This window comes from Scyliorhinus canicula, chromosome 7 (genome assembly GCF_902713615.1).
Source record: "Scyliorhinus canicula chromosome 7, sScyCan1.1, whole genome shotgun sequence".
In the NCBI taxonomy this organism is placed as follows: domain Eukaryota; kingdom Metazoa; phylum Chordata; class Chondrichthyes; order Carcharhiniformes; family Scyliorhinidae; genus Scyliorhinus; species Scyliorhinus canicula.
The window spans coordinates 122,369,926-122,388,044 of record NC_052152.1 but is presented as its reverse complement, the minus strand read 5'-3'; the positions used below and the strand labels follow the sequence as shown (position 1 = coordinate 122,388,044).

Here is an 18,119-nt window from a genome sequence, read left to right as displayed (position 1 = left end):
TGCGGCACCTTGTCAAAGGCCTTCTGGAAATCTAAATAAATCATGTCCACTTGTTCTCCTTTGCCTAACTTCCTTGTTACCTCCTCAAAGAACTCTAACAGATTTGTCAGACATGACCTCCCCTTCACGAAGCCGTGCTGACTCAGTCCTGTTTTATCGTGCACTTCCAAGTACTCCGCAATCTCATCTTTAATAATGGACTCTAATATTTTACCAATGACCAAAATCAGGCTAATCGACCTATAATTTCCCATTTTCTGCCTCCCTCCCTTCTTAAACAGGGGTGTTACATTAGCCACTTTCCGGTCCTCTGGGAGACATCCTGCCTCCAGTGATTGCTGAAAGATCATCACCAATGCCTCCACAATCTCCTCAGCTATCTCTTTCAGAACCTTGGAGTGAAGTCCATCCGGTCCAGGGGATTTATCCACCTTCAGACCTTTCAGTTTCCTCAGAACCTTCTCCTTAGTAATGGTTACTGCACTCACCTCTACCCCCTAGTTCTCCTGTAGCTCGGGCATCCCACTGGTGTCTTCCACCGTGAAGACTGATGCAAAGTAACTATTCAGTTCTTCTGCCATTTCTTTGTTTCCTATTATTACTTCTCCAGCCACGTTTTCCAGTGGTCCAATGTCTATTTTTGCCTCTCTCTTACCTTTTATATATTGAAAAAAACTCTTCCTATCTTCTTTTATATTACTAGCTAGCTTGCGCTCATATTTCATCTTCTCCCCTTCCCCTTCCCCCATTGCTTTTTCATTGAGACAAGGTGCCATATATCACAGAAAATAACAGTGTACAGCTGACGGGAGTACTTCACCAGGGTCAAGATTCAACAAATAGCATTTCCACCATCCTAATTGGACCTACTGTCCGACTCAAGGGGCCAGGGACATTTAAAAACTATTACTAATGTATATTCTCTCAGCCACCTTCCAAAGAATGATCCTATCATTTTGCTGAATATTAGCTCTGCCCTGTGGTTAGCTAGTTTGGCTGAGGACCTGAAAGGGGGCCTATTGTGACAAACATGGTGCCGAGCTCTGACTCTCCATATTCCAAAGTATTGGAGCTCCCAGCGGGATGTGATCCCGGTTCTCTCGCTAGGTCTATAATCTGAGGATTGTTGGGTCACAGCCTGCGCGCGTTCTTTTGCTCAATACCACATGATCAGGGCAGCACGGTGGCGCAAAAGGTTAGTCCTGCTGCCTCACGGCGCTGAGGTCCCAGGTTCGATCCCGGCTCTGGGTCACTGTCCATGTGGAGTTTGCACATTCTCCCCGTGTCTGCGTGAGGGTTATGGTGTTCGGGCCGGAAAGTGGAGCTGAGTCCACAAAAGATCAGCCATGATCTCATTGAATGGCGGAGCAGGCTCGAGGGGCCAGATGGCCTACTCCTGCTCCTAGTTCTTATGTTCTTATATGCAGGCTAGGTGGATTGGCCACACTTAATTACCCCTTAATTGGAAAAAATGAATTGGGTACTCTAAATTTATAAAAACAAACCACATGATCACGTCGGTGAGCGTTGTTCCTGCTGGAAGAAATATCAAATGAACAACAAAATAGCGGCATTTACACACTCACTCTGTCTTTGAAACACGTGTCCTTAAGTGGGCGAAACCCGCCTGGGAATAGAAACTCAGAGACTGCAGCACATTTTCAAAGTAGTCAGTTCTCGAAATATTCAGCTGCGTGCGAAAGAGAGAAAGTGAGTCAACAACTTCCAAACAGCAACACAGGACAGCTCCGATAGAATTCCCTATTCCCATCTAAACAGGACGCTCCGATAGTATTATTCCCTATTCTCATCTAAACAGGACTGCTCCGATAGTATTCCCTATTCCCATCTAAACAGGACAGCTCCAACAGTATTCCCTATTCCCATCTAAACAGGGCAGCTCCGAAAGTATTCCCTATTCCCATCTAAACAAGAAAACTCTGACAGTATTCCCTATTCCCATCTAAACAGGACAGCTCCAACAGTATTCCCTATTCCCATCTAAACAGGGCAGCTCCGATAGTATTCCCTATTCCCATCTAAACAGGGCAGCTCCGAAAGTATTCCCTATTCCCATCTAAACAAGAAAACTCTGACAATATTCCCTATTCCCATCTAAACAGGACAGCTCCGACGGTATTCTCTATTACCATCTAAACAGGGCAGCTCCGATAGTATTCCCTATTTCCATCTAAACAGGGCAGCTCCGAAAGTATTCCCTATTCCCATCTAAACAGGACAGCTCCAATGGTATTCCCTATTACCATATAAACAGGACAACTCCGACAGTATTCCCTATTCCCATCTAAACAGGGCAGCTCCGATAGTATTCCCTATTCCCATCTAAACAGGGCAGCTCCGAAAGTATTCCCTATTCCCATCTAAACAGGACAGCTCCAATGGTATTCCCTATTACCATATAAACAGGACAACTCCGACAGTATTCCCTACTCCCATATAAACAGGACAGCTCCGACAGTATTCCCTATTCCCATCTAAACAGGGCAGCTCCGATAGTATTCCCTATTCCCATCTAAACAGGACAACTCCGATGTTATTCCCTATTCCCATATAAACAGGACTGATCCGAAAGTATTCCCTATTCCCATCTAAACAAGAAAACTCTGACAGTATTCCCTATTCCCATCTAAACAGGACAGCTCCGACGGTATTCCCTATTACCATATAAACAGGACAACTCCGACAGTATTCCCTATTCCCATATAAACAGGACAGCTCCGACAGTGTTCCCTATTCCCATCTAAACAGGGCATCTCCAATAGTATTCCCTATTCCCATCTAAACAGGGCAGCTCCGAAAATATTCCCTATTCCCATCTAAACAGGTCAGCTCCGACGGTATTCCCTATTCCCATATAAACAGGACAGCTCCGACAGTATTCCCTATTCCCATATAAACAGGACAGCTCTGACAGTATTCCCTATTCCCATCTAAACAGGACAGCTCCAACAGTATTGCCTATTCCCATCTAAACAGGTCAGCTCCGACGGTATTCCCTATTCCCATATAAACAGGACAGCTCCAACAGTATTCCCTATTCCCATATAAACAGGACAGCTCTGACAGTATTCTCTATTCCAATCTAAACAGGACAGCTCCGACAGTATTCCCTATTCCCGTATAAACAGGACAGCTCTGACAGTATTCCCTATTCCCATCTAAACAGCGCAGTCCCGATAGTGTTCCTGATTCCCATCAAAACAGCAAGTCCAGATAGTCTTCCTGATTTCCATCAAAGCAGCACAGCTCCGATAGTGTTCCCGATTCCCGTCAAAACAGGACAGATCCTGGCATACCAGAACGCATGTACAGTAAACACCATTTACATATCATTAGTGGGCCTGACCTGGTATTCTCCGGGGCCGCTGCGATTATCCTCCTGTGTTCGGCCGAGTTCCCGATGGCGCGTTTCATTTGTGCTTTTAAAATAGTGAAACCGACGTCATGGCTAATGAGGGGGAGAGTGAGGAAGTAGGACACAAAGAGGCGTGACTGTGGGTTGCCGAGCTGGACATTAGTCGTGGAGCAGGGAGCTCTGCCAGGGCCGGGGAGGGGTCGTGACGGGGAATGGGCCGAGTGGCCAAGGTGACCCCCCATAGGACTGGGATGGTGTCCAGGCACGGACCATCATTACCACGGCCTGCAAGGCAGCCATCTTGCAGCACAACCCACCGACCACCCACCTTGGTCCCTGGTTTTGCAGAGTGAGGCCAGCTGTATGCGTGTCCCACCCCCCCATCCCTGAATCCCATACACCCCTATCTGGCCACCACCCACCGGCGGCACACCCAGGACAATGCCCACAGTAGCCCCTATGGGGGCCGCGGTGCATACCCCTGGCGGAGGGAGTAACCAGCCCTGGAATCAGGGTCAGGCGCCTGGGCTAGAGGCCCCCATAGTGCCAGCCACTGGCACGACCAGAGGTGTGACAATTGCCGGGGGGGGGGGGGGGGGGGGGGGGGGGGGGGGCGTGGGTGGGTGGGAGACATGGGGGGGGAAAGAGCCCGCAGTGCCAACCGGGGCCACCATATAGCCATGCATTTCACCCGTTGCAGACAATGGATATTGGACTTCAACCAGCAATGGTGGCCTTCCTGCTAGTCGCTGCAGCCTTGGGGGATGCCCTGCTGCTGTACGAGCTGGAGCTGCTCAAGGAGGAGGAAGCTGCAGCAGAAAAGCATATAGCAGCAGCGCGTGCCACAGATCAACAGGAGGGAACTGCCCAGGATGGCAAGCGAGGCAAGGAGGCGCCGCATGAGGCTTTGTGTGTATCGGCAGCACCTATCATTTGAGGACCTGCCGGACCGGGCATGCCACGGAAGACTCCGGCTGAGCAGAGAGACAGTACGGCGTATCTGCCAGATGATGGCACAATTGGCACCGCGGGGGTATGGGGGGGGGGGGACACGCCCCCTTGGCCGTCAGGGTGACAGTTGCTCTGAACCTTACACAACACGGTCCTTCCAGGCGCCGAGTGGTGATGTATATGGGATCTCACAGGCCCTGGTAAACAGCTGCATCCGGGCCGTCACGGAGGCCCTATATGCCCAGGCGGCTCAATACATCCACTTCAATGTGGACTGAACCCACCAGGATGCCCGGGCAGCGGGGTTCACCATTATTGATGCGATGCCCCGGGTCCAGGGGGTGATTGACAGGATGCATATCCCTCTATGAGCACCTACAAATGCCAGGCTGCTCTACACAAGCCGAAAGGGGTTCTACTCGATAAATGGGAAGCTGATATGTGACCATCAGGTCCATATAATTCACCTCTGCATCAGATACCTGGGCAGTGTGCTCGACCCTTCATCCTGGCACACTCGACAATTCCCGACATTTTTGAGACGCCGGATTGGCTTGGGACTTGGCTCCCAGGCAGCAGGGGCAACTCACTGCTGTCGTGGCTATTGACCTCTATCTAAAAGCCCCGCTATAACGATACTCATACAGCAACCAGGGCTGTGATCTTCGGCCTCCTGAAGATACGGTTCAGGTGCCTGGACCGCTCTGAAGGGGCCCTCCAATATGATGCTGAGAAGGTCGCCCGCATGGTGGTGGCCTGCTGCATCCTCCTCAACATCGTGCAGCACAGAGGCGCTGTGTTAGAGGAGGAGGTGGAACACCAGGCCTCATCCGATGAGAAGGATGCGGGGAGGGTGAGGCTGGGCAGGACATGGAGCCTAGGCAGGCATGGGAGGCCAGATTAGCAGTAACAGTGGATCTGGTCCATGGGATGGAGGATGATGACAACCAGCTCTGCGATGAGCTCTGGTGCTCCACATTGTCTGACAATATACCTATATATCTATCCCTTTCCATCACTAAAGTAAACGTAATCGAATTGTGGTCACTATCACCAAAGTGCTCACCTACCACCAAATCTAACACCTGAAAGTTGCCACCCAGGTTGAGAGGGTTGTTAAGAAGGCGTACAATGTGTTAGCTTTTATTGGTAGAGGAATTGAGTTTCGGAGCCATGAGGTCATGTTGCAGCTGTACATAACTCTGGTGAGGCCGCATTTGGAGTACTGCGTGCAGTTCTGGTCGCCACATTATAGGAAGGATGTGGAAGCAATGGAAAGGGTGCAAAGGAGATTTACCAGGATGCTGCCTGGTATGGAGGGAAGATCTTATGAGGAAAGGCTGAGGGACTTGAGGTTGTTTTCGTTAGAGAGAAGATTAAGAGGTGACTTAATTGAGGCATACAAGATGATCAGAGGATTAGATAGGGTGGACAGTGAGAGCCTTTTTCCTCAGATGGTAATGTCTAGCATGAGGGGACATAGCTTTAAATTGAGGGGAGATAGATATAGGACAGATGTCAGAGGTAGGTTCTTTACTCAGAGAGTAGTAAGGGCGTGGAATGCCCTGCCTGCAACAGTAGTGGACTCGCCAACATTAAACACATTCAAATGGTCATTGGATAGGCATATGGACGATAAGGGAATAGTGTAGATGGTCTTTAGAATGGTTTCACAGGTCGGCGCAACATCGAGGGCCGAAGGGCCTGTACTGCACTGTAGTGTTCTATGTTCTATATCTGACTCCTGCCCGCGGTAGCACTTTCCACTGTCCACCTGGGTGGTCCCTGCATGCGAGCTGACCATTCTATCACACGGTCCCATCGAATCCCTGGGTTGACGGTGGTGGGGACGGTCAGGCAGGCAAGGAGCCTGGGCCACCCACAACGCCCGCCCATCAAACCCCTCTGTGGCCAACCCAGTCTGCCCACCCATCATACCCATAAGACAGACGGTGTCAGGTTGTAACAGTGTGAACAAGTGTTTAATGTAAACAAATATTTACAGATTTGTGTCCTAGCCTCTATAACTAAACTGTGCCCTGCACCTGTGCCAATGTAACTGGTGTCTAACTTTCTGGCCTTACGGCCCCAACGCTACATCTAGGTGAATCCCCGACGGTACAGCAGGAGTGGAGGCTGCTGTGATTCCCACCCTGAGACCTGAGTTCCTGTTGCCATCTGTCTTCTGCCTGATGCCCACCAGATGCACCAGGGACAGGAGGGAGGAATTTGAGATGCTGCGGTGTTCCAGCACCTCCCTTGTGGGATTCGGCGTGGGCCCCATCACCTCCTCCTCCTGCGGGGTGCCCGATGGGCTACTCCATGGGCCGGGGTGCGAGTGAATCTATCCCCTGAGGCCCCCCTGACACCTGCCATTGCCAGGCCTGGATGCCTGCCCTGATCTCGACCAGGGTCCACACGCTCGCAGCCATGAAGCACAGGGAGTGGACCATCTCTGTCTGGGACATCATTGACCTTCTAGGTTCATATTACATCAGCCAGTGACATGCCATGTTCCTCTGGGACTGGGACACCTTCCTCTGTGTCTGAATCACTTCGGCCATAGCCTGAGCAATACTAGCGATGTTCCCAGCCATGGCCTGCTGTGACTGGGCCATGTTCAGGAGCGCCACTGCTCGGCCCACAGTGCGTGGGGGGGGGGGGGGGGGGGGGGGGGGGGGGGGGGCTCCGGCTGTGGCATTGGTTGGAGTCGGGGGAAGACAGATGGACCCACCCCATCACCAGCAGCTCCTGTAAGACACAGGTCCTGCATGATTAGACTGTGGGCAGGAGGGGGGTGGTAAGCGATGAGCACGTGGGTGGGGGGTGGTGTAGGGTGAGCGTGGTGTGGGGGCGAGGGTGATGCGGAGGTGAGGGTGATGTGTGGGTGAGGACGGTGTAGGAGTGAGGGTGGAGGTGAGGGTGATGTGGGGTAAGGGTGGGGGCCAGGGTGGTTTGTGGGGGTGAGGGTGGTGTTGGTGGGGGTTGACACACATGACATGTGGAACCGCAACTAAGCGGGGTCTCACTCCCTCGCCTGCGGCTAAACTCCACCAGGGCGACCTCCCGTCCCTCTGGACCGCCAACCACATCCAGGGCCCTCTGCTCTGCTACAGTGAAAGGCCGCGGGTCCGGCAGTCCCCCCCCCCCATCTTCTCCCACTCCCAGCAATTGTGTACGGCATTCTCCTGGGGGGGACACAGAAAACCACAGTGTTAGCCAGTCCAACACATGCAGCCCAGGGGGTGGGTAGCTGGTGGCATCATTGGCCAGGGCACCTGGCCATGGTGGTCAGTTTGGGATGGCATGTGGTGCAGGGTGGAGGTTCTGCCCTCCTCAGTGGGGGCGGGGGGGGGGGGGGGGGGAGGGGGTTACGGATGTGTGGGACAAACGTTGGTACCAGGGGCACAGTGCTGCCTACTCACCCTGGCTGCCTTGAGGAAGTTGTGCAGTTTTTACCTCACTGCTGGCCATCCCAGACAACATTGTCCACCGCACTGACCACCCCTGCGTCCTGCGCCCAGGCATGGCAAACGGAGGCAGCTGACAGCCTCTTTCCCAGGCCAGAGGACAGGGTCATTTTCCTCTCCTTCACCACGTCTAGGAGGGTATCCAGTTCGACGTCCGTGAAACGTGGTGTCGCGTCTTGCTGCCATCTTGTTGGCCGGTGTGTGGGGAGTGAAGTGTGAATATGCGGCTGCAGCTTGTCAGTCTCCCGAGTGCCAATCACGAAACCGGCGAATCCGGCACCCATTAGAGTTGATTGTGTTCCATGTGGAGCTGGTGCTCAACAGTTGTTGAATCAGTCCAGGTACGGAGCCAGTTTTACTGTCGTGAAAGTCCACGAATTCTGCGTTGACGTCCACGCTTAGTCTCAGAAAGAGAGAATCCCACCCAGGATACAAGATTTAAAAAGAATAGGCTTGGTATCCAATCATGTGCCAGAAGTTTGGGTGGCAATACTGATTCTTTGTAATAGAATTCCAGTCGTTGGGATTATTATCCATCTCTGGTTTATTTGATTGGAAGTAGCATCATGCTCAGTCCTGGGATCTATCATTGAAGTAACTTGTCAGGGGTGACAAGTTACCTTTGAATTTCAACCTTAATAATTTTGTTGGGATCTCACCTTGGAGTCAGAAGACTTTGGGTTCGAACCCCATTCCAGGATGCATTGAGGTGAAGAGGGGGGACTGCAGGAGTCCCAACATCATGAATTCCTGACAATTTGGTGGTGACTGTTTTGTTATGCTCTTGACGTACCATAAGCAGCTTCCTTGATGTGCACTCTGACAAAGGAAGGTTCAGATTTGGCAATAGCTTTAACACATTTACTAAACTGTTAACGATTCTCCTACCTGTATTCAACTCCCCTGTTAATCCTGCTATAGCTACTCAGACGATCTAACCAGTCTGCTACAATCCACGTGGTCGGTGTGATGTGTTTCAATCAACCCTGTGTACACACTGAGTGTCTCCACTGGAAAGAGGAAGTTCATGTATGCTGTGTCCTTATATATGGGTTGGTGTAATGCCCTCCTGTGGTAGTGTCTCCTCTGTGTGTGTCTTGAATGCCCATTGGTCGTTTCCTATCTTACTGGCCTATTGGTTGAATGTCTGTGTGTCATGTCTCTGGTGCTCCCTCTAGTGTCTATCAGGACTACGTGTATTTACATTAACCCCTTGTGTATTTACAGTGTGCATATCACACATCCCCCCTTTTCTCGTGTTACATATTTTCTGTACAGTGTAAAGAAAATTGAACAAAAACAGGTACATAAGTGATGTTATGTACAAGTTATGATGACTGTGATGACTATACAATAGTATACAAGACCAAATAATAGTTTTGATGACTTTGAGGATAAGACAATACAAAATAAAAGTTATGAGTCCAATAGTTCATGAATTTATATGGTCTGGTATAGAAGTGTCAATGGTGATGTTGTCATTCCCTTGTGAACGCCGTCAGTGTCCTGGTGTTTGGTCATCAGGAGGTGTTCAAGTGTTCAAATCACTTCATTGACTGATTTGGAGTCTGTTTCTTTTTTTTTCGATGCTTATGGTCGCAATTCTGGATGGCATCTGTCCTGAAAGCCAGGTTGCCTGTTGGTAGTGCAGCAAACGTGAATTGGTAAGATGCATCGTCCTGCCATGGTATGTTATTGTACTGAGCTGAGCAGTAACAGTGGCCCGCATTCGCAGAGTTGTACCATGTCGTACCAGTTGTAGTTCCATTGTTGTTGTTTTTGTCGTGCTTGGCGCAGGCTGGGAGGGCCGAAGGGCCTGTTCCTGTGCTGTAATTTTCTTTGTTCTTTGTTCTTTGCTGTCGACGTTGTTGGCTCTGGTACGCTTCGTGTCATTGTCTTTGTTGTTGTTTTGTTGGTTGGTTTTGTTGTTGTGTTCGCTGCGCTCAAGGACCACACATTGTGGATAATATGAGTCCTTCACACAGTTACCCGTGTCAGTGTGCTTTGTGGCATCTTCTGTTTTCTTGAGCGTGCCATCACTGAGTTTGCGGCGCTCCCCATCTGGAGTCATGTCCGGCTGACTTGCATCTTCTTTGGTTTCTTGACGCTCCCCATCCGGAGTCATTGCAGGTTCACTTGCATCTTCTGAGATTTCTTGATGCTCCCTGTCCGGAGTCAAAACATTCAGGAATGCATTTGCTTGTGGAGAGGCTCGAGCGAATGAGGTTTGAAGTAACATGGTGTCACCGGAGTCACCAGTAGTCTCACTGTGATTGTCGAGTGCCTCTGTACACACTAGCTGAGGTCTGTCACATTGCACATCTTGTATGGGAAGTGGGATGCCGTCATCACTTGTCTCACATACAGTGGGTAGATCCTCAGTGTCGTCTTGTCATTCAGTTGAGCTGGGTAGACTGTCAGAGTCTTCTTGCTGTTCACTGGAGCATGGCAGACTGTCATTGTCTTTCTGTTGTTCACTTGTGCGTGGCAGACCTGCATCGTCTGCTGCTGGTTGCTCAGAGGAGGTTGCTAGACCCTCATGGTCTTGTTCATGCAAGGACTGCACTCTGGAGTCTTGCGTTCCTTCCATCGTGGAGTCTCTCCACGAGCTTGCTGTGGAGGCTTGTGTCACTGGAGTCACTTTCTGTGTGGAGACGTGCAGTTGTCTCGCTGTGGAGTCTTTCATCGCTTTCTGTGTGGAGGCTGGGTCACTTCGTGGTGCGTGGACCACTCTCTGTGTGGCGCAGGCCACTCTCTGTGTGGCGCAGGCCACTCTCTGTGTGGCGCAGGCCACTCTGTGTGGCAGCAGGCCACTCTCTGTGTGGCGCAGGCCACTCTCTGTGTGGCGCAGGCCACTCTCTGTGTGGCGCAGGCCACTCTCTGTGTGGCGCAGGCCACTCTCTGTGTGGCAGCAGGCCACTCTCTGTGTGGCGCAGGCCACTCTCTGTGTGGCGCAGGCCACTCTCTGTGTGGCGCAGGCCACTCTCTGTGTGGCAGCAGGCCACTCTCTGTGTGGCGCAGACCACTCTCTGTGTGGCAGCAGGCCGCTCTCTGTGGGCTTGTACCGCTCTCTGTCTCTTGGTGTCAGGCCGCAGCAGAATCCTGGACTCACGAATTGGAATGTCATGTATGCTGGGCTGAGGATTCCCCAATCCGAAGAACTCGTCGTCGGGGTCTTCAATGTACAACACCTCTAGTTGCGGTTCAGATTTGGAAATCTTCGTCTAAGTCGTTATCTTCCAAGACCATATCATCTTCTAGGGCGGTGCTTACTGCATGTTGCAGGGTTCTGCAGAGGTTACTTTTACCGACTGGTCGAATTTTAGGCATTGTGCTGTCGTTCCAGGTGAAAGAATTGGGTTTTACGGCTTTAAAACTTTTTTTCCGTGTTTTGGGACATTTCCCCTTTAAGTGGGCGTGGTCCGGGGCCTCTGACATTGTGACGCTTGTGACGTAGAGCGTAGGAATGGATTGCGCATGCGCAGATTGCTGTTCCTTTACTTTGCGCCCTTCTCTCAACTGCGCATGTGCGGCACCTTTTCCAAGTTGGCCACCAATCAAAACTGCCGTTTTCTGCAATGGAAAGCCTACCTTCGCCTCGTGGTCAGTACTGGCCCCTCTTTTACCATTTTTTCTATGTTCCTTGCAGAATTCTTGGAATTTGTCCAGGACTGCCTGGAAGTCGCTCTTGTTTTGCCCCTTTGAGTATTTGAAGGTCTCGAAGATTTCTGTTGCTTTTTCACCCGCGATGGTAAGTGGAAGCTTTATTTCCTCTGCATCCGCCACGCCATCTAACTCGGATGCTACCAGGTAGATCTCGAATCTCTGCCTGAACGCACACCAGTTTTCACTGAGATTGCCTTGGTACCTGAGCTGCTGTGGAACCGGAATCTTGAACATCATCTTACATGGATGCTGTTGCTGGTTGTCACTGTTTGCTGAGTTGTAACTATATGGATTTAACAGTCACTCTCGGGTCCCGTGTTTTGTTATGCTCTTGACGTAGCATAAGCTGCTTCCTTGATGTGCACTCTGACAAAGGAAGGTTCAGACTTGGAGATAGCTTTAACACATTTACTAAACTGTTAACGATTCTCCTACTTGGATTTGACTCTCTTGTTAACCCTGCTATAGCTACTCAGAGGATCTAACCAGTCTGCTACAATCCACGTGGTCGGTGTGATGTGTTTCAATCAACCCTGTGTACTCACTGAGTGTCTCCACTGGAAAGAGGAAGATCATGTATGCTGTGTCCTTATATATGGGTTGGTGAAATGCCCTCCTGTGGTAGTGTGTGTCTTGAATGCCCATTGGTCGTGTCCTATTTCACTGGCCTATTGGTTAAATGTCTGTTTGTCATGTCTCTGGTGCTCCCTCTAGTGTCTATCTAGTCTATGTGTATTTACATTAACCCCTTGTGTATTTACAATGACGCATATCACCACAGAAACAATTACTGACATCTGGGGCGGTATTCTCTCCTACCCGGCGGAGCGGGGGGTCCCGGCGTAGTGGACTGGCGCCAACCACTCTGGCGTCGGGCCTCCCCAAAGGTGCGGAATTCTCTGCACCTTTAGGGGCTAGGCACACGCCGGAGTGGCTCCCGCTCCGCCGACTAGCGGCAATGGCCTTTGGCGCCACGCCGACCGTTATCGACGCTGGCCGAAAGGCCTTCGCCGGTCAGCGTGTGTCCGCGTATGCGCCGGAGCATCAGCGGCCGCTGACGTCACCACCGGCGCATGCACGGTGCAGGGGGTCTCTTCCACCGCCGCCATGGTGGAGGCCGTGGAGGTGGCGGTAGAAAAAGAGTGCCCCCACGGCACAGACCCGCCCGCCGATCGGTAGGCCCCGATCGCGGGCCAGGCCAACATGTTTAAAAAAGGAGGTAGGCAGAAAGCAGGAAATTATAGGCCAGTGAGTTTAACTTCGGTAATAGGGAAGATGCTGGAATCTATCATCAAGGAAGAAATTGCGAGGCATCTGGATAGAAATTGTCCCATTGGGCAGACGCAGCATGGGTTCGTAAAAGGAAGGTCGTGCCTAACTAATTTAGTGGAATTTTTTGAGGACATTACCAGTGCAGTAGATAACGGGGAGCCGATGGATGTGGTATATCTGGATTTCCATAAAGCCTTTGAAAAGGTGGCAATGTGTCCAAGTTTGCAGATGACACGAAGATGAGTGGTAAAGCGAAAAGTGCAGAGGATACTGGAAGTCTGCAGACGGATTTGGATAGGTTAAGTGAATGGGCTCGGGTCTGGCAGATGGAATACAATGTTGACAAATGTGAGGTTATCCATTTTGGTAGGAATAACAGCAAACGGGATTATTATTTAAACGATAAAATATTAAAGCATGCCGCTGTTCAGAGAGACTTGGGTGTGCTAGTGCATGAGTCACAGAAGGTTGGTTTACAAGTGCAACAGGTGATTAAGAAGGCAAATGGAATTTTGTCCTTCATTGCTAGAGGGATGGAGTTTAAGACTAGGGAGGTTATGTTGCAATTGTATAAGGTGTTAGTGCGGCCACACCTGGAGTATTGTGTTCAGTTTTGGTCTCCTTACTTGAGAAAGGACGTACTGGCGCTGGAGGGTGTGCAGAGGAGATTCACTAGGTTAATCCCAGAGCTGAAGGGGTTGGATTATGAGGAGAGGTTGAGTAGACTGGGACTGTACTCGTTGGAATTTAGAAGGATGAGGGGGGATCTTATAGAAACATTTAAAATTATGAAGGGAATAGATAGGATAGATGCGGGCAGGTTGTTTCCACTGGCGGGTGACAGCAGAACTAGGGGGCATAGCCTCAAAATAAGGGGAAGTAGATTAGAACTGAGTTTAGGAGGAACTTCTTCACCCAAAGGGTTGTGAATCTATGGAATTCCTTGCCCAGTGAAGCAGTTGAGGCTCCTTCATTACATGTTTTAAGGTAAAGATAGATAGTTTTTTGAAGAATAAAGGGATTAAGGGTTATGGTGTTCGGGCCGGAAAGTGGAGCTGAGTCCACAAAAGATCAGCCATGATCTCATTGAATGGCGGAGCAGGCTCGAGGGGCCAGATGGCCTACTCCTGCTCCTAGTTCTTATGTTCTTATGTTCTTATGGGGGCACCCACTGGGATCCGATCGCCCCGCCAGGACCCCGGGGCCCGCTCGCACCATCTGCTCCCGCCGGCACAGAGGTGTTTGAACCACGTCGGCGGGAGAGGCCTGACAGCAGCTGGACTTCGGCCCATCGCGGGCCGGAGAATCACCGCGGGGGGCCTGCCGACCGGCAGGGCGCGATTCCCGCCTTGCCGATTCCCGGGTGGCGGAGAATTCCGGCTATGGTGGGGGCGGGATTTACGAAGGCCCCGGGCGATTCCCCGACCCTGCGGGGGTCGGAGAATTCCGCCCCGGGTGCTGGATTCTCCGATTCTGAAGCGATGTCCTGACGTCGGGCGCGTGGCAAAGACTGGGCAGGATTCTCTAATCCCGCGGCAGAGTGTCCACGCCGTCGCAAACGCCGTTGCGTTTTATGACGGCGTGAACGGACATGATGCTGGAGCGGTTTGTGCCGCTCTAGCTGCTGATCACGGCGTGAACTGTTCGCCGCGGGATCCGCGCATGCGGAGTGACGCTGGCGCCAACGCCACATGCACAGTGGTGCCGACGCCAACGTGCGCATATGCAGTGGCCTCCTTCAACGTGCCGGCTCCGACGCAACATGACGCAGGACTACAGGGGCCGGCGTGTGGGGAAAGGAGGTCCCAGCAAGAGAGGCCGGCCTGCCAATCGGTGGGCCCCGATTGCGGGCCAGGCCACATCGGAGGCACCCCCCGGGGGCAGACCTCCCCCCCCCCAACAGGCCGCCCCCCGACCCCTCCGCGCCAAGGTCCCGCCAGCTCAGAGCAGGTTAGAATGGTGCCGGTGGGACTCGTTTTTTTTCTTACGGCCACTCGACTCATCCGGGCTGTGGAATCGGCGAGCCACCCGCGGAGAGCGGCCCGCGACCAGCGGCACACCAACCACACCGGCGCCAATGCCGTTGATTCTCCACTCTGCGAAGAATTGCGTGCCGGCGTCGGGGCGATGTGGCCCGGCCGAGGGCTGGGAGAATCCCACCCGTGGTGTTTTATGACCGGAAATGCATCACAAAACGGCTACCGATCCTCCATTTGGCTGGGGGCTAGCATGCTAGCACCGTAGAACACCCTACTCTAGCTGCCGATATGGCCAGAGAATTGGCCACGCATGCGCATGGCAACGGCCTGCAGCGGCCGCACGTGCAACATGGTGACGGCCAGCAAAATATTGCCCCCCTTTGTCCAGCTCGTAAGCACCGGACCACCCCCCAACAGTGCTGCCAACCCCTGCCAACGTCCCCCCTGCGCATGGATCGGCCCTCTGGACTTGGAGCCGCCACTTCAAGTTCCCGACGGATGATCTCACACAACCGACACCGTCAGGAACTCGGCCGGTCGGGGCGGAGCAGGCTGCAGGCAACGTCCTGAGGCCGCCGATCCGGCCGAACGCGATTTCGATGTCGGCGACCGGAGTATCCTGCCCCTGTTCTCCAGCGTTTCTGCCAATGTAGTATTGGGAAATTGGGAGATCGCCCCCATCCCACCCCCACCCCTACCCCTGCCCCCCCCCCCCCCCCCCCCCCCCCCCCCCCCACCCCCCCAAGACCTAGGCTAATACTCGAGCACAGTACAGAGCTCGTCTAGCTTTGCGGAAGATGCCAGTTTTCAGACAAGGCCTTAAACCAAAGCACCATTAGCCTTTTCTGCTTTCATGTAAAAATTCCAAGCCACTATTTGGAAGAAGATTGAAGGGGGCGGGCGGGGGGGATATCCATGGTGTTATGGCCAATAATAACATGACAAAAGCAGTGTGGATTGTGGGACCGTGTTGTGCCTAAATTGGCCAAATTGTAATGTATTCAAAGTACCTCGTTGGCTCATTGGTTGTAAAGTGCCCAGAGAGGAATCCTGAGAGGAATTATGGAAATAAAAGATCGTTCTCCAACTACAATCAGACAATTTCAAACCCAGCTACCCAAAAACTAGCAGTGTCTGAAAACCGGACACTTTTAAAATCTCTTTTTATGGCGTAAAATGTTTTTAAAAGCTTACCTGGACAATTTGGTTATTTGTATTCTGCATTGGCACAGTCTGTTTCCAGTCTCATTATCCTTTTCCCCACTATGCTCATCTCTCTAAGAGATTCTCGACCCCAACCACCCTGGCCTGACCAAAAGTGTCCTGAATGACCCAACCTGAAATCCAGAAATATCATAAAATCTGGCAGGGCCTCAGTCCTAAGGGAGCCGGACCTGAAGTAGTGTACAGACAAACATTAACCACCTTGGTGAGTTTCCTGTTCCTTAATTTGAACCATTACTCTATTGGCTAAAGAGTAAATAGAGCTGAATTCTAACCTAGAACCCTTGCTGATGGAAGACAGCACTCACTGCTGGTTTTCTAAAGGAGAGTTACTCTGCAAGGCAAAACCACCGAGTAAACCCTGAACATTAGAGAGTTCTTGCGTTCAGAGTTGTCTTCCTTTTAAACCTGATGCTGAGGGCAAAGAACAAAGAACAAAGAAAAGTACAGCACAGGAACAGCCCTTCGGCCATCCAAGCCCGTGCCGACCAACTAAACTAAAATCTTCTACACCTCCTGGGTCCGTATCCCTCTATTCCCATCCTATCCATGTATTGTCAAGATGCCCCTTAAATGTCACTATCGTCCCAGCTTCCACCACCTCCTCCGGCAGCAAGTTCCAGGTACCCACTACCTTCTGTCTATAAAACTTGCCTCGTACATCTCCTCTAAACCTTGCCCCTCGCACCTTAAACCTATGCCTCCTAGTAATTGACCCCTCGACCCTGAGAAAAAGCCTCTGATTATCCGCTCTGTTCATGCCCCTCATAATCTTGTAGACCTCTATCAGGTCGCCCCTCAACCTCCTTCATTCCAGTGAGAACAAATTGAGTTTATCAAACCTCTCCTCATAGCTAATACCCTCCATTCAAGGCAACATCCTCTCCAAACCCGCCACATCCTTCTGTTAGCGTGGCAACCAGAATTGAACACTATACCCCAAGTGTAGCCTTGCTAAGGTTCCATACAGCTGCAACATGATTTGCCAATTTTTATACTCAATACCCCAGCCAATGAAGGCAAGTATGCCGTATGCCTTCTTGACCACCTTATCCACATGCATTGCCACTTTCAGTGATCTGTGTATCTCTACACCGAGGTCCCTGTCAATACTCTTAACGATTCTGCTATTTAATGTATATTTCCCACCTGTATTAAGACCTTCCAAAAGGCATTACCTCATATTTGTCCGGATTAAACTCTATTTGCTTAAGTCTCTAACCAATCTATATCCTGCTGCATCCTCTGACAGTCCTCATCACTGTCCGCAATTTCACCATAGTTTCATAGAATCTACAGTGCAGAAGGAGGCAATTCAGCCCATCAGGTGAACACCGGCCCTTGGAAAGAGCACCCTACTTAAACCCACACCTCCACCCGATCCCCGTAACCCCGTAACCCAACCTAACCTCTTTTTTTTGGACATGAAGGGCAATTTAGCATGGCCAATTCACCTAACCTGCACATCTTTAGACTGTGAGAGGAAACCGGAGCACCCAGAGGAAACCCACGCAGACACGGGGAGATCGTGCAGACTCCGCAAAGACCCAAGCTGGGAATCAAACCTGGGACCCTGGATCTGTGAAGCAACTGTGATAACCACTGTGCTACTGAGCTGCCCATACTTTATGTCGTCTGCAAACTTACTAATCAGACCAGTTACAGTTTCCTCCAAATCATTTATATATACCACAAACAGCAAAGATCCCAGCACTAATCCTAGTGGAACACCACCAGTCACAGCCCTCCAATCAGAAACACACGCTTCCACTGCTGCCCTCTGCCTTCTATGACCGAGCCAGTTCTGTATCCATCTTGCCAGATCACATCTGGTCCCATGTGACTTCACCTTATGTAGCAGCTGCCATGAGGGATCCTACCAAAGGCTTTACTGAAGTCCATGTAGACAACATCCACTGCCGTACCCTCATCAATCACCTTCATCACTTCCTATACGACCTCCCCTTCACCAAATCATGTTACCTCTCGCAAATACATCCACTTGCTTTCATATGGGAGTAAATCCTGTCTCGTAGAATCCTTTCCAATAATTTCCCTTCCACTGAGTAAGGCTCACCGACCTGTAGTTCCCTGGATTATCCTTGCCATGCTTCTTAAACAAAGGAGCAACATTAGCTATTCCCAGTCCTCTGGGACCTCACCTGTAACCAGTGAGGATAC

At 51.3% G+C, this 18,119-nt stretch overlaps 1 protein-coding gene across 1 annotated transcript in view; it reads right to left on the bottom strand.

The window, feature by feature from the left end:
• The window catches only part of phex (phosphate regulating endopeptidase homolog, X-linked), a 371,262-nt gene that overhangs the window by 123,030 nt on the left and 230,113 nt on the right, over positions 1-18,119 (bottom strand). Inside the window, exon 15 of the mRNA XM_038802848.1 lies at positions 1,587-1,690. Coding sequence (XP_038658776.1) covers positions 1,587-1,690 — 104 coding nt within the window. The remainder of the gene's footprint in view (positions 1-1,586; positions 1,691-18,119) is intronic.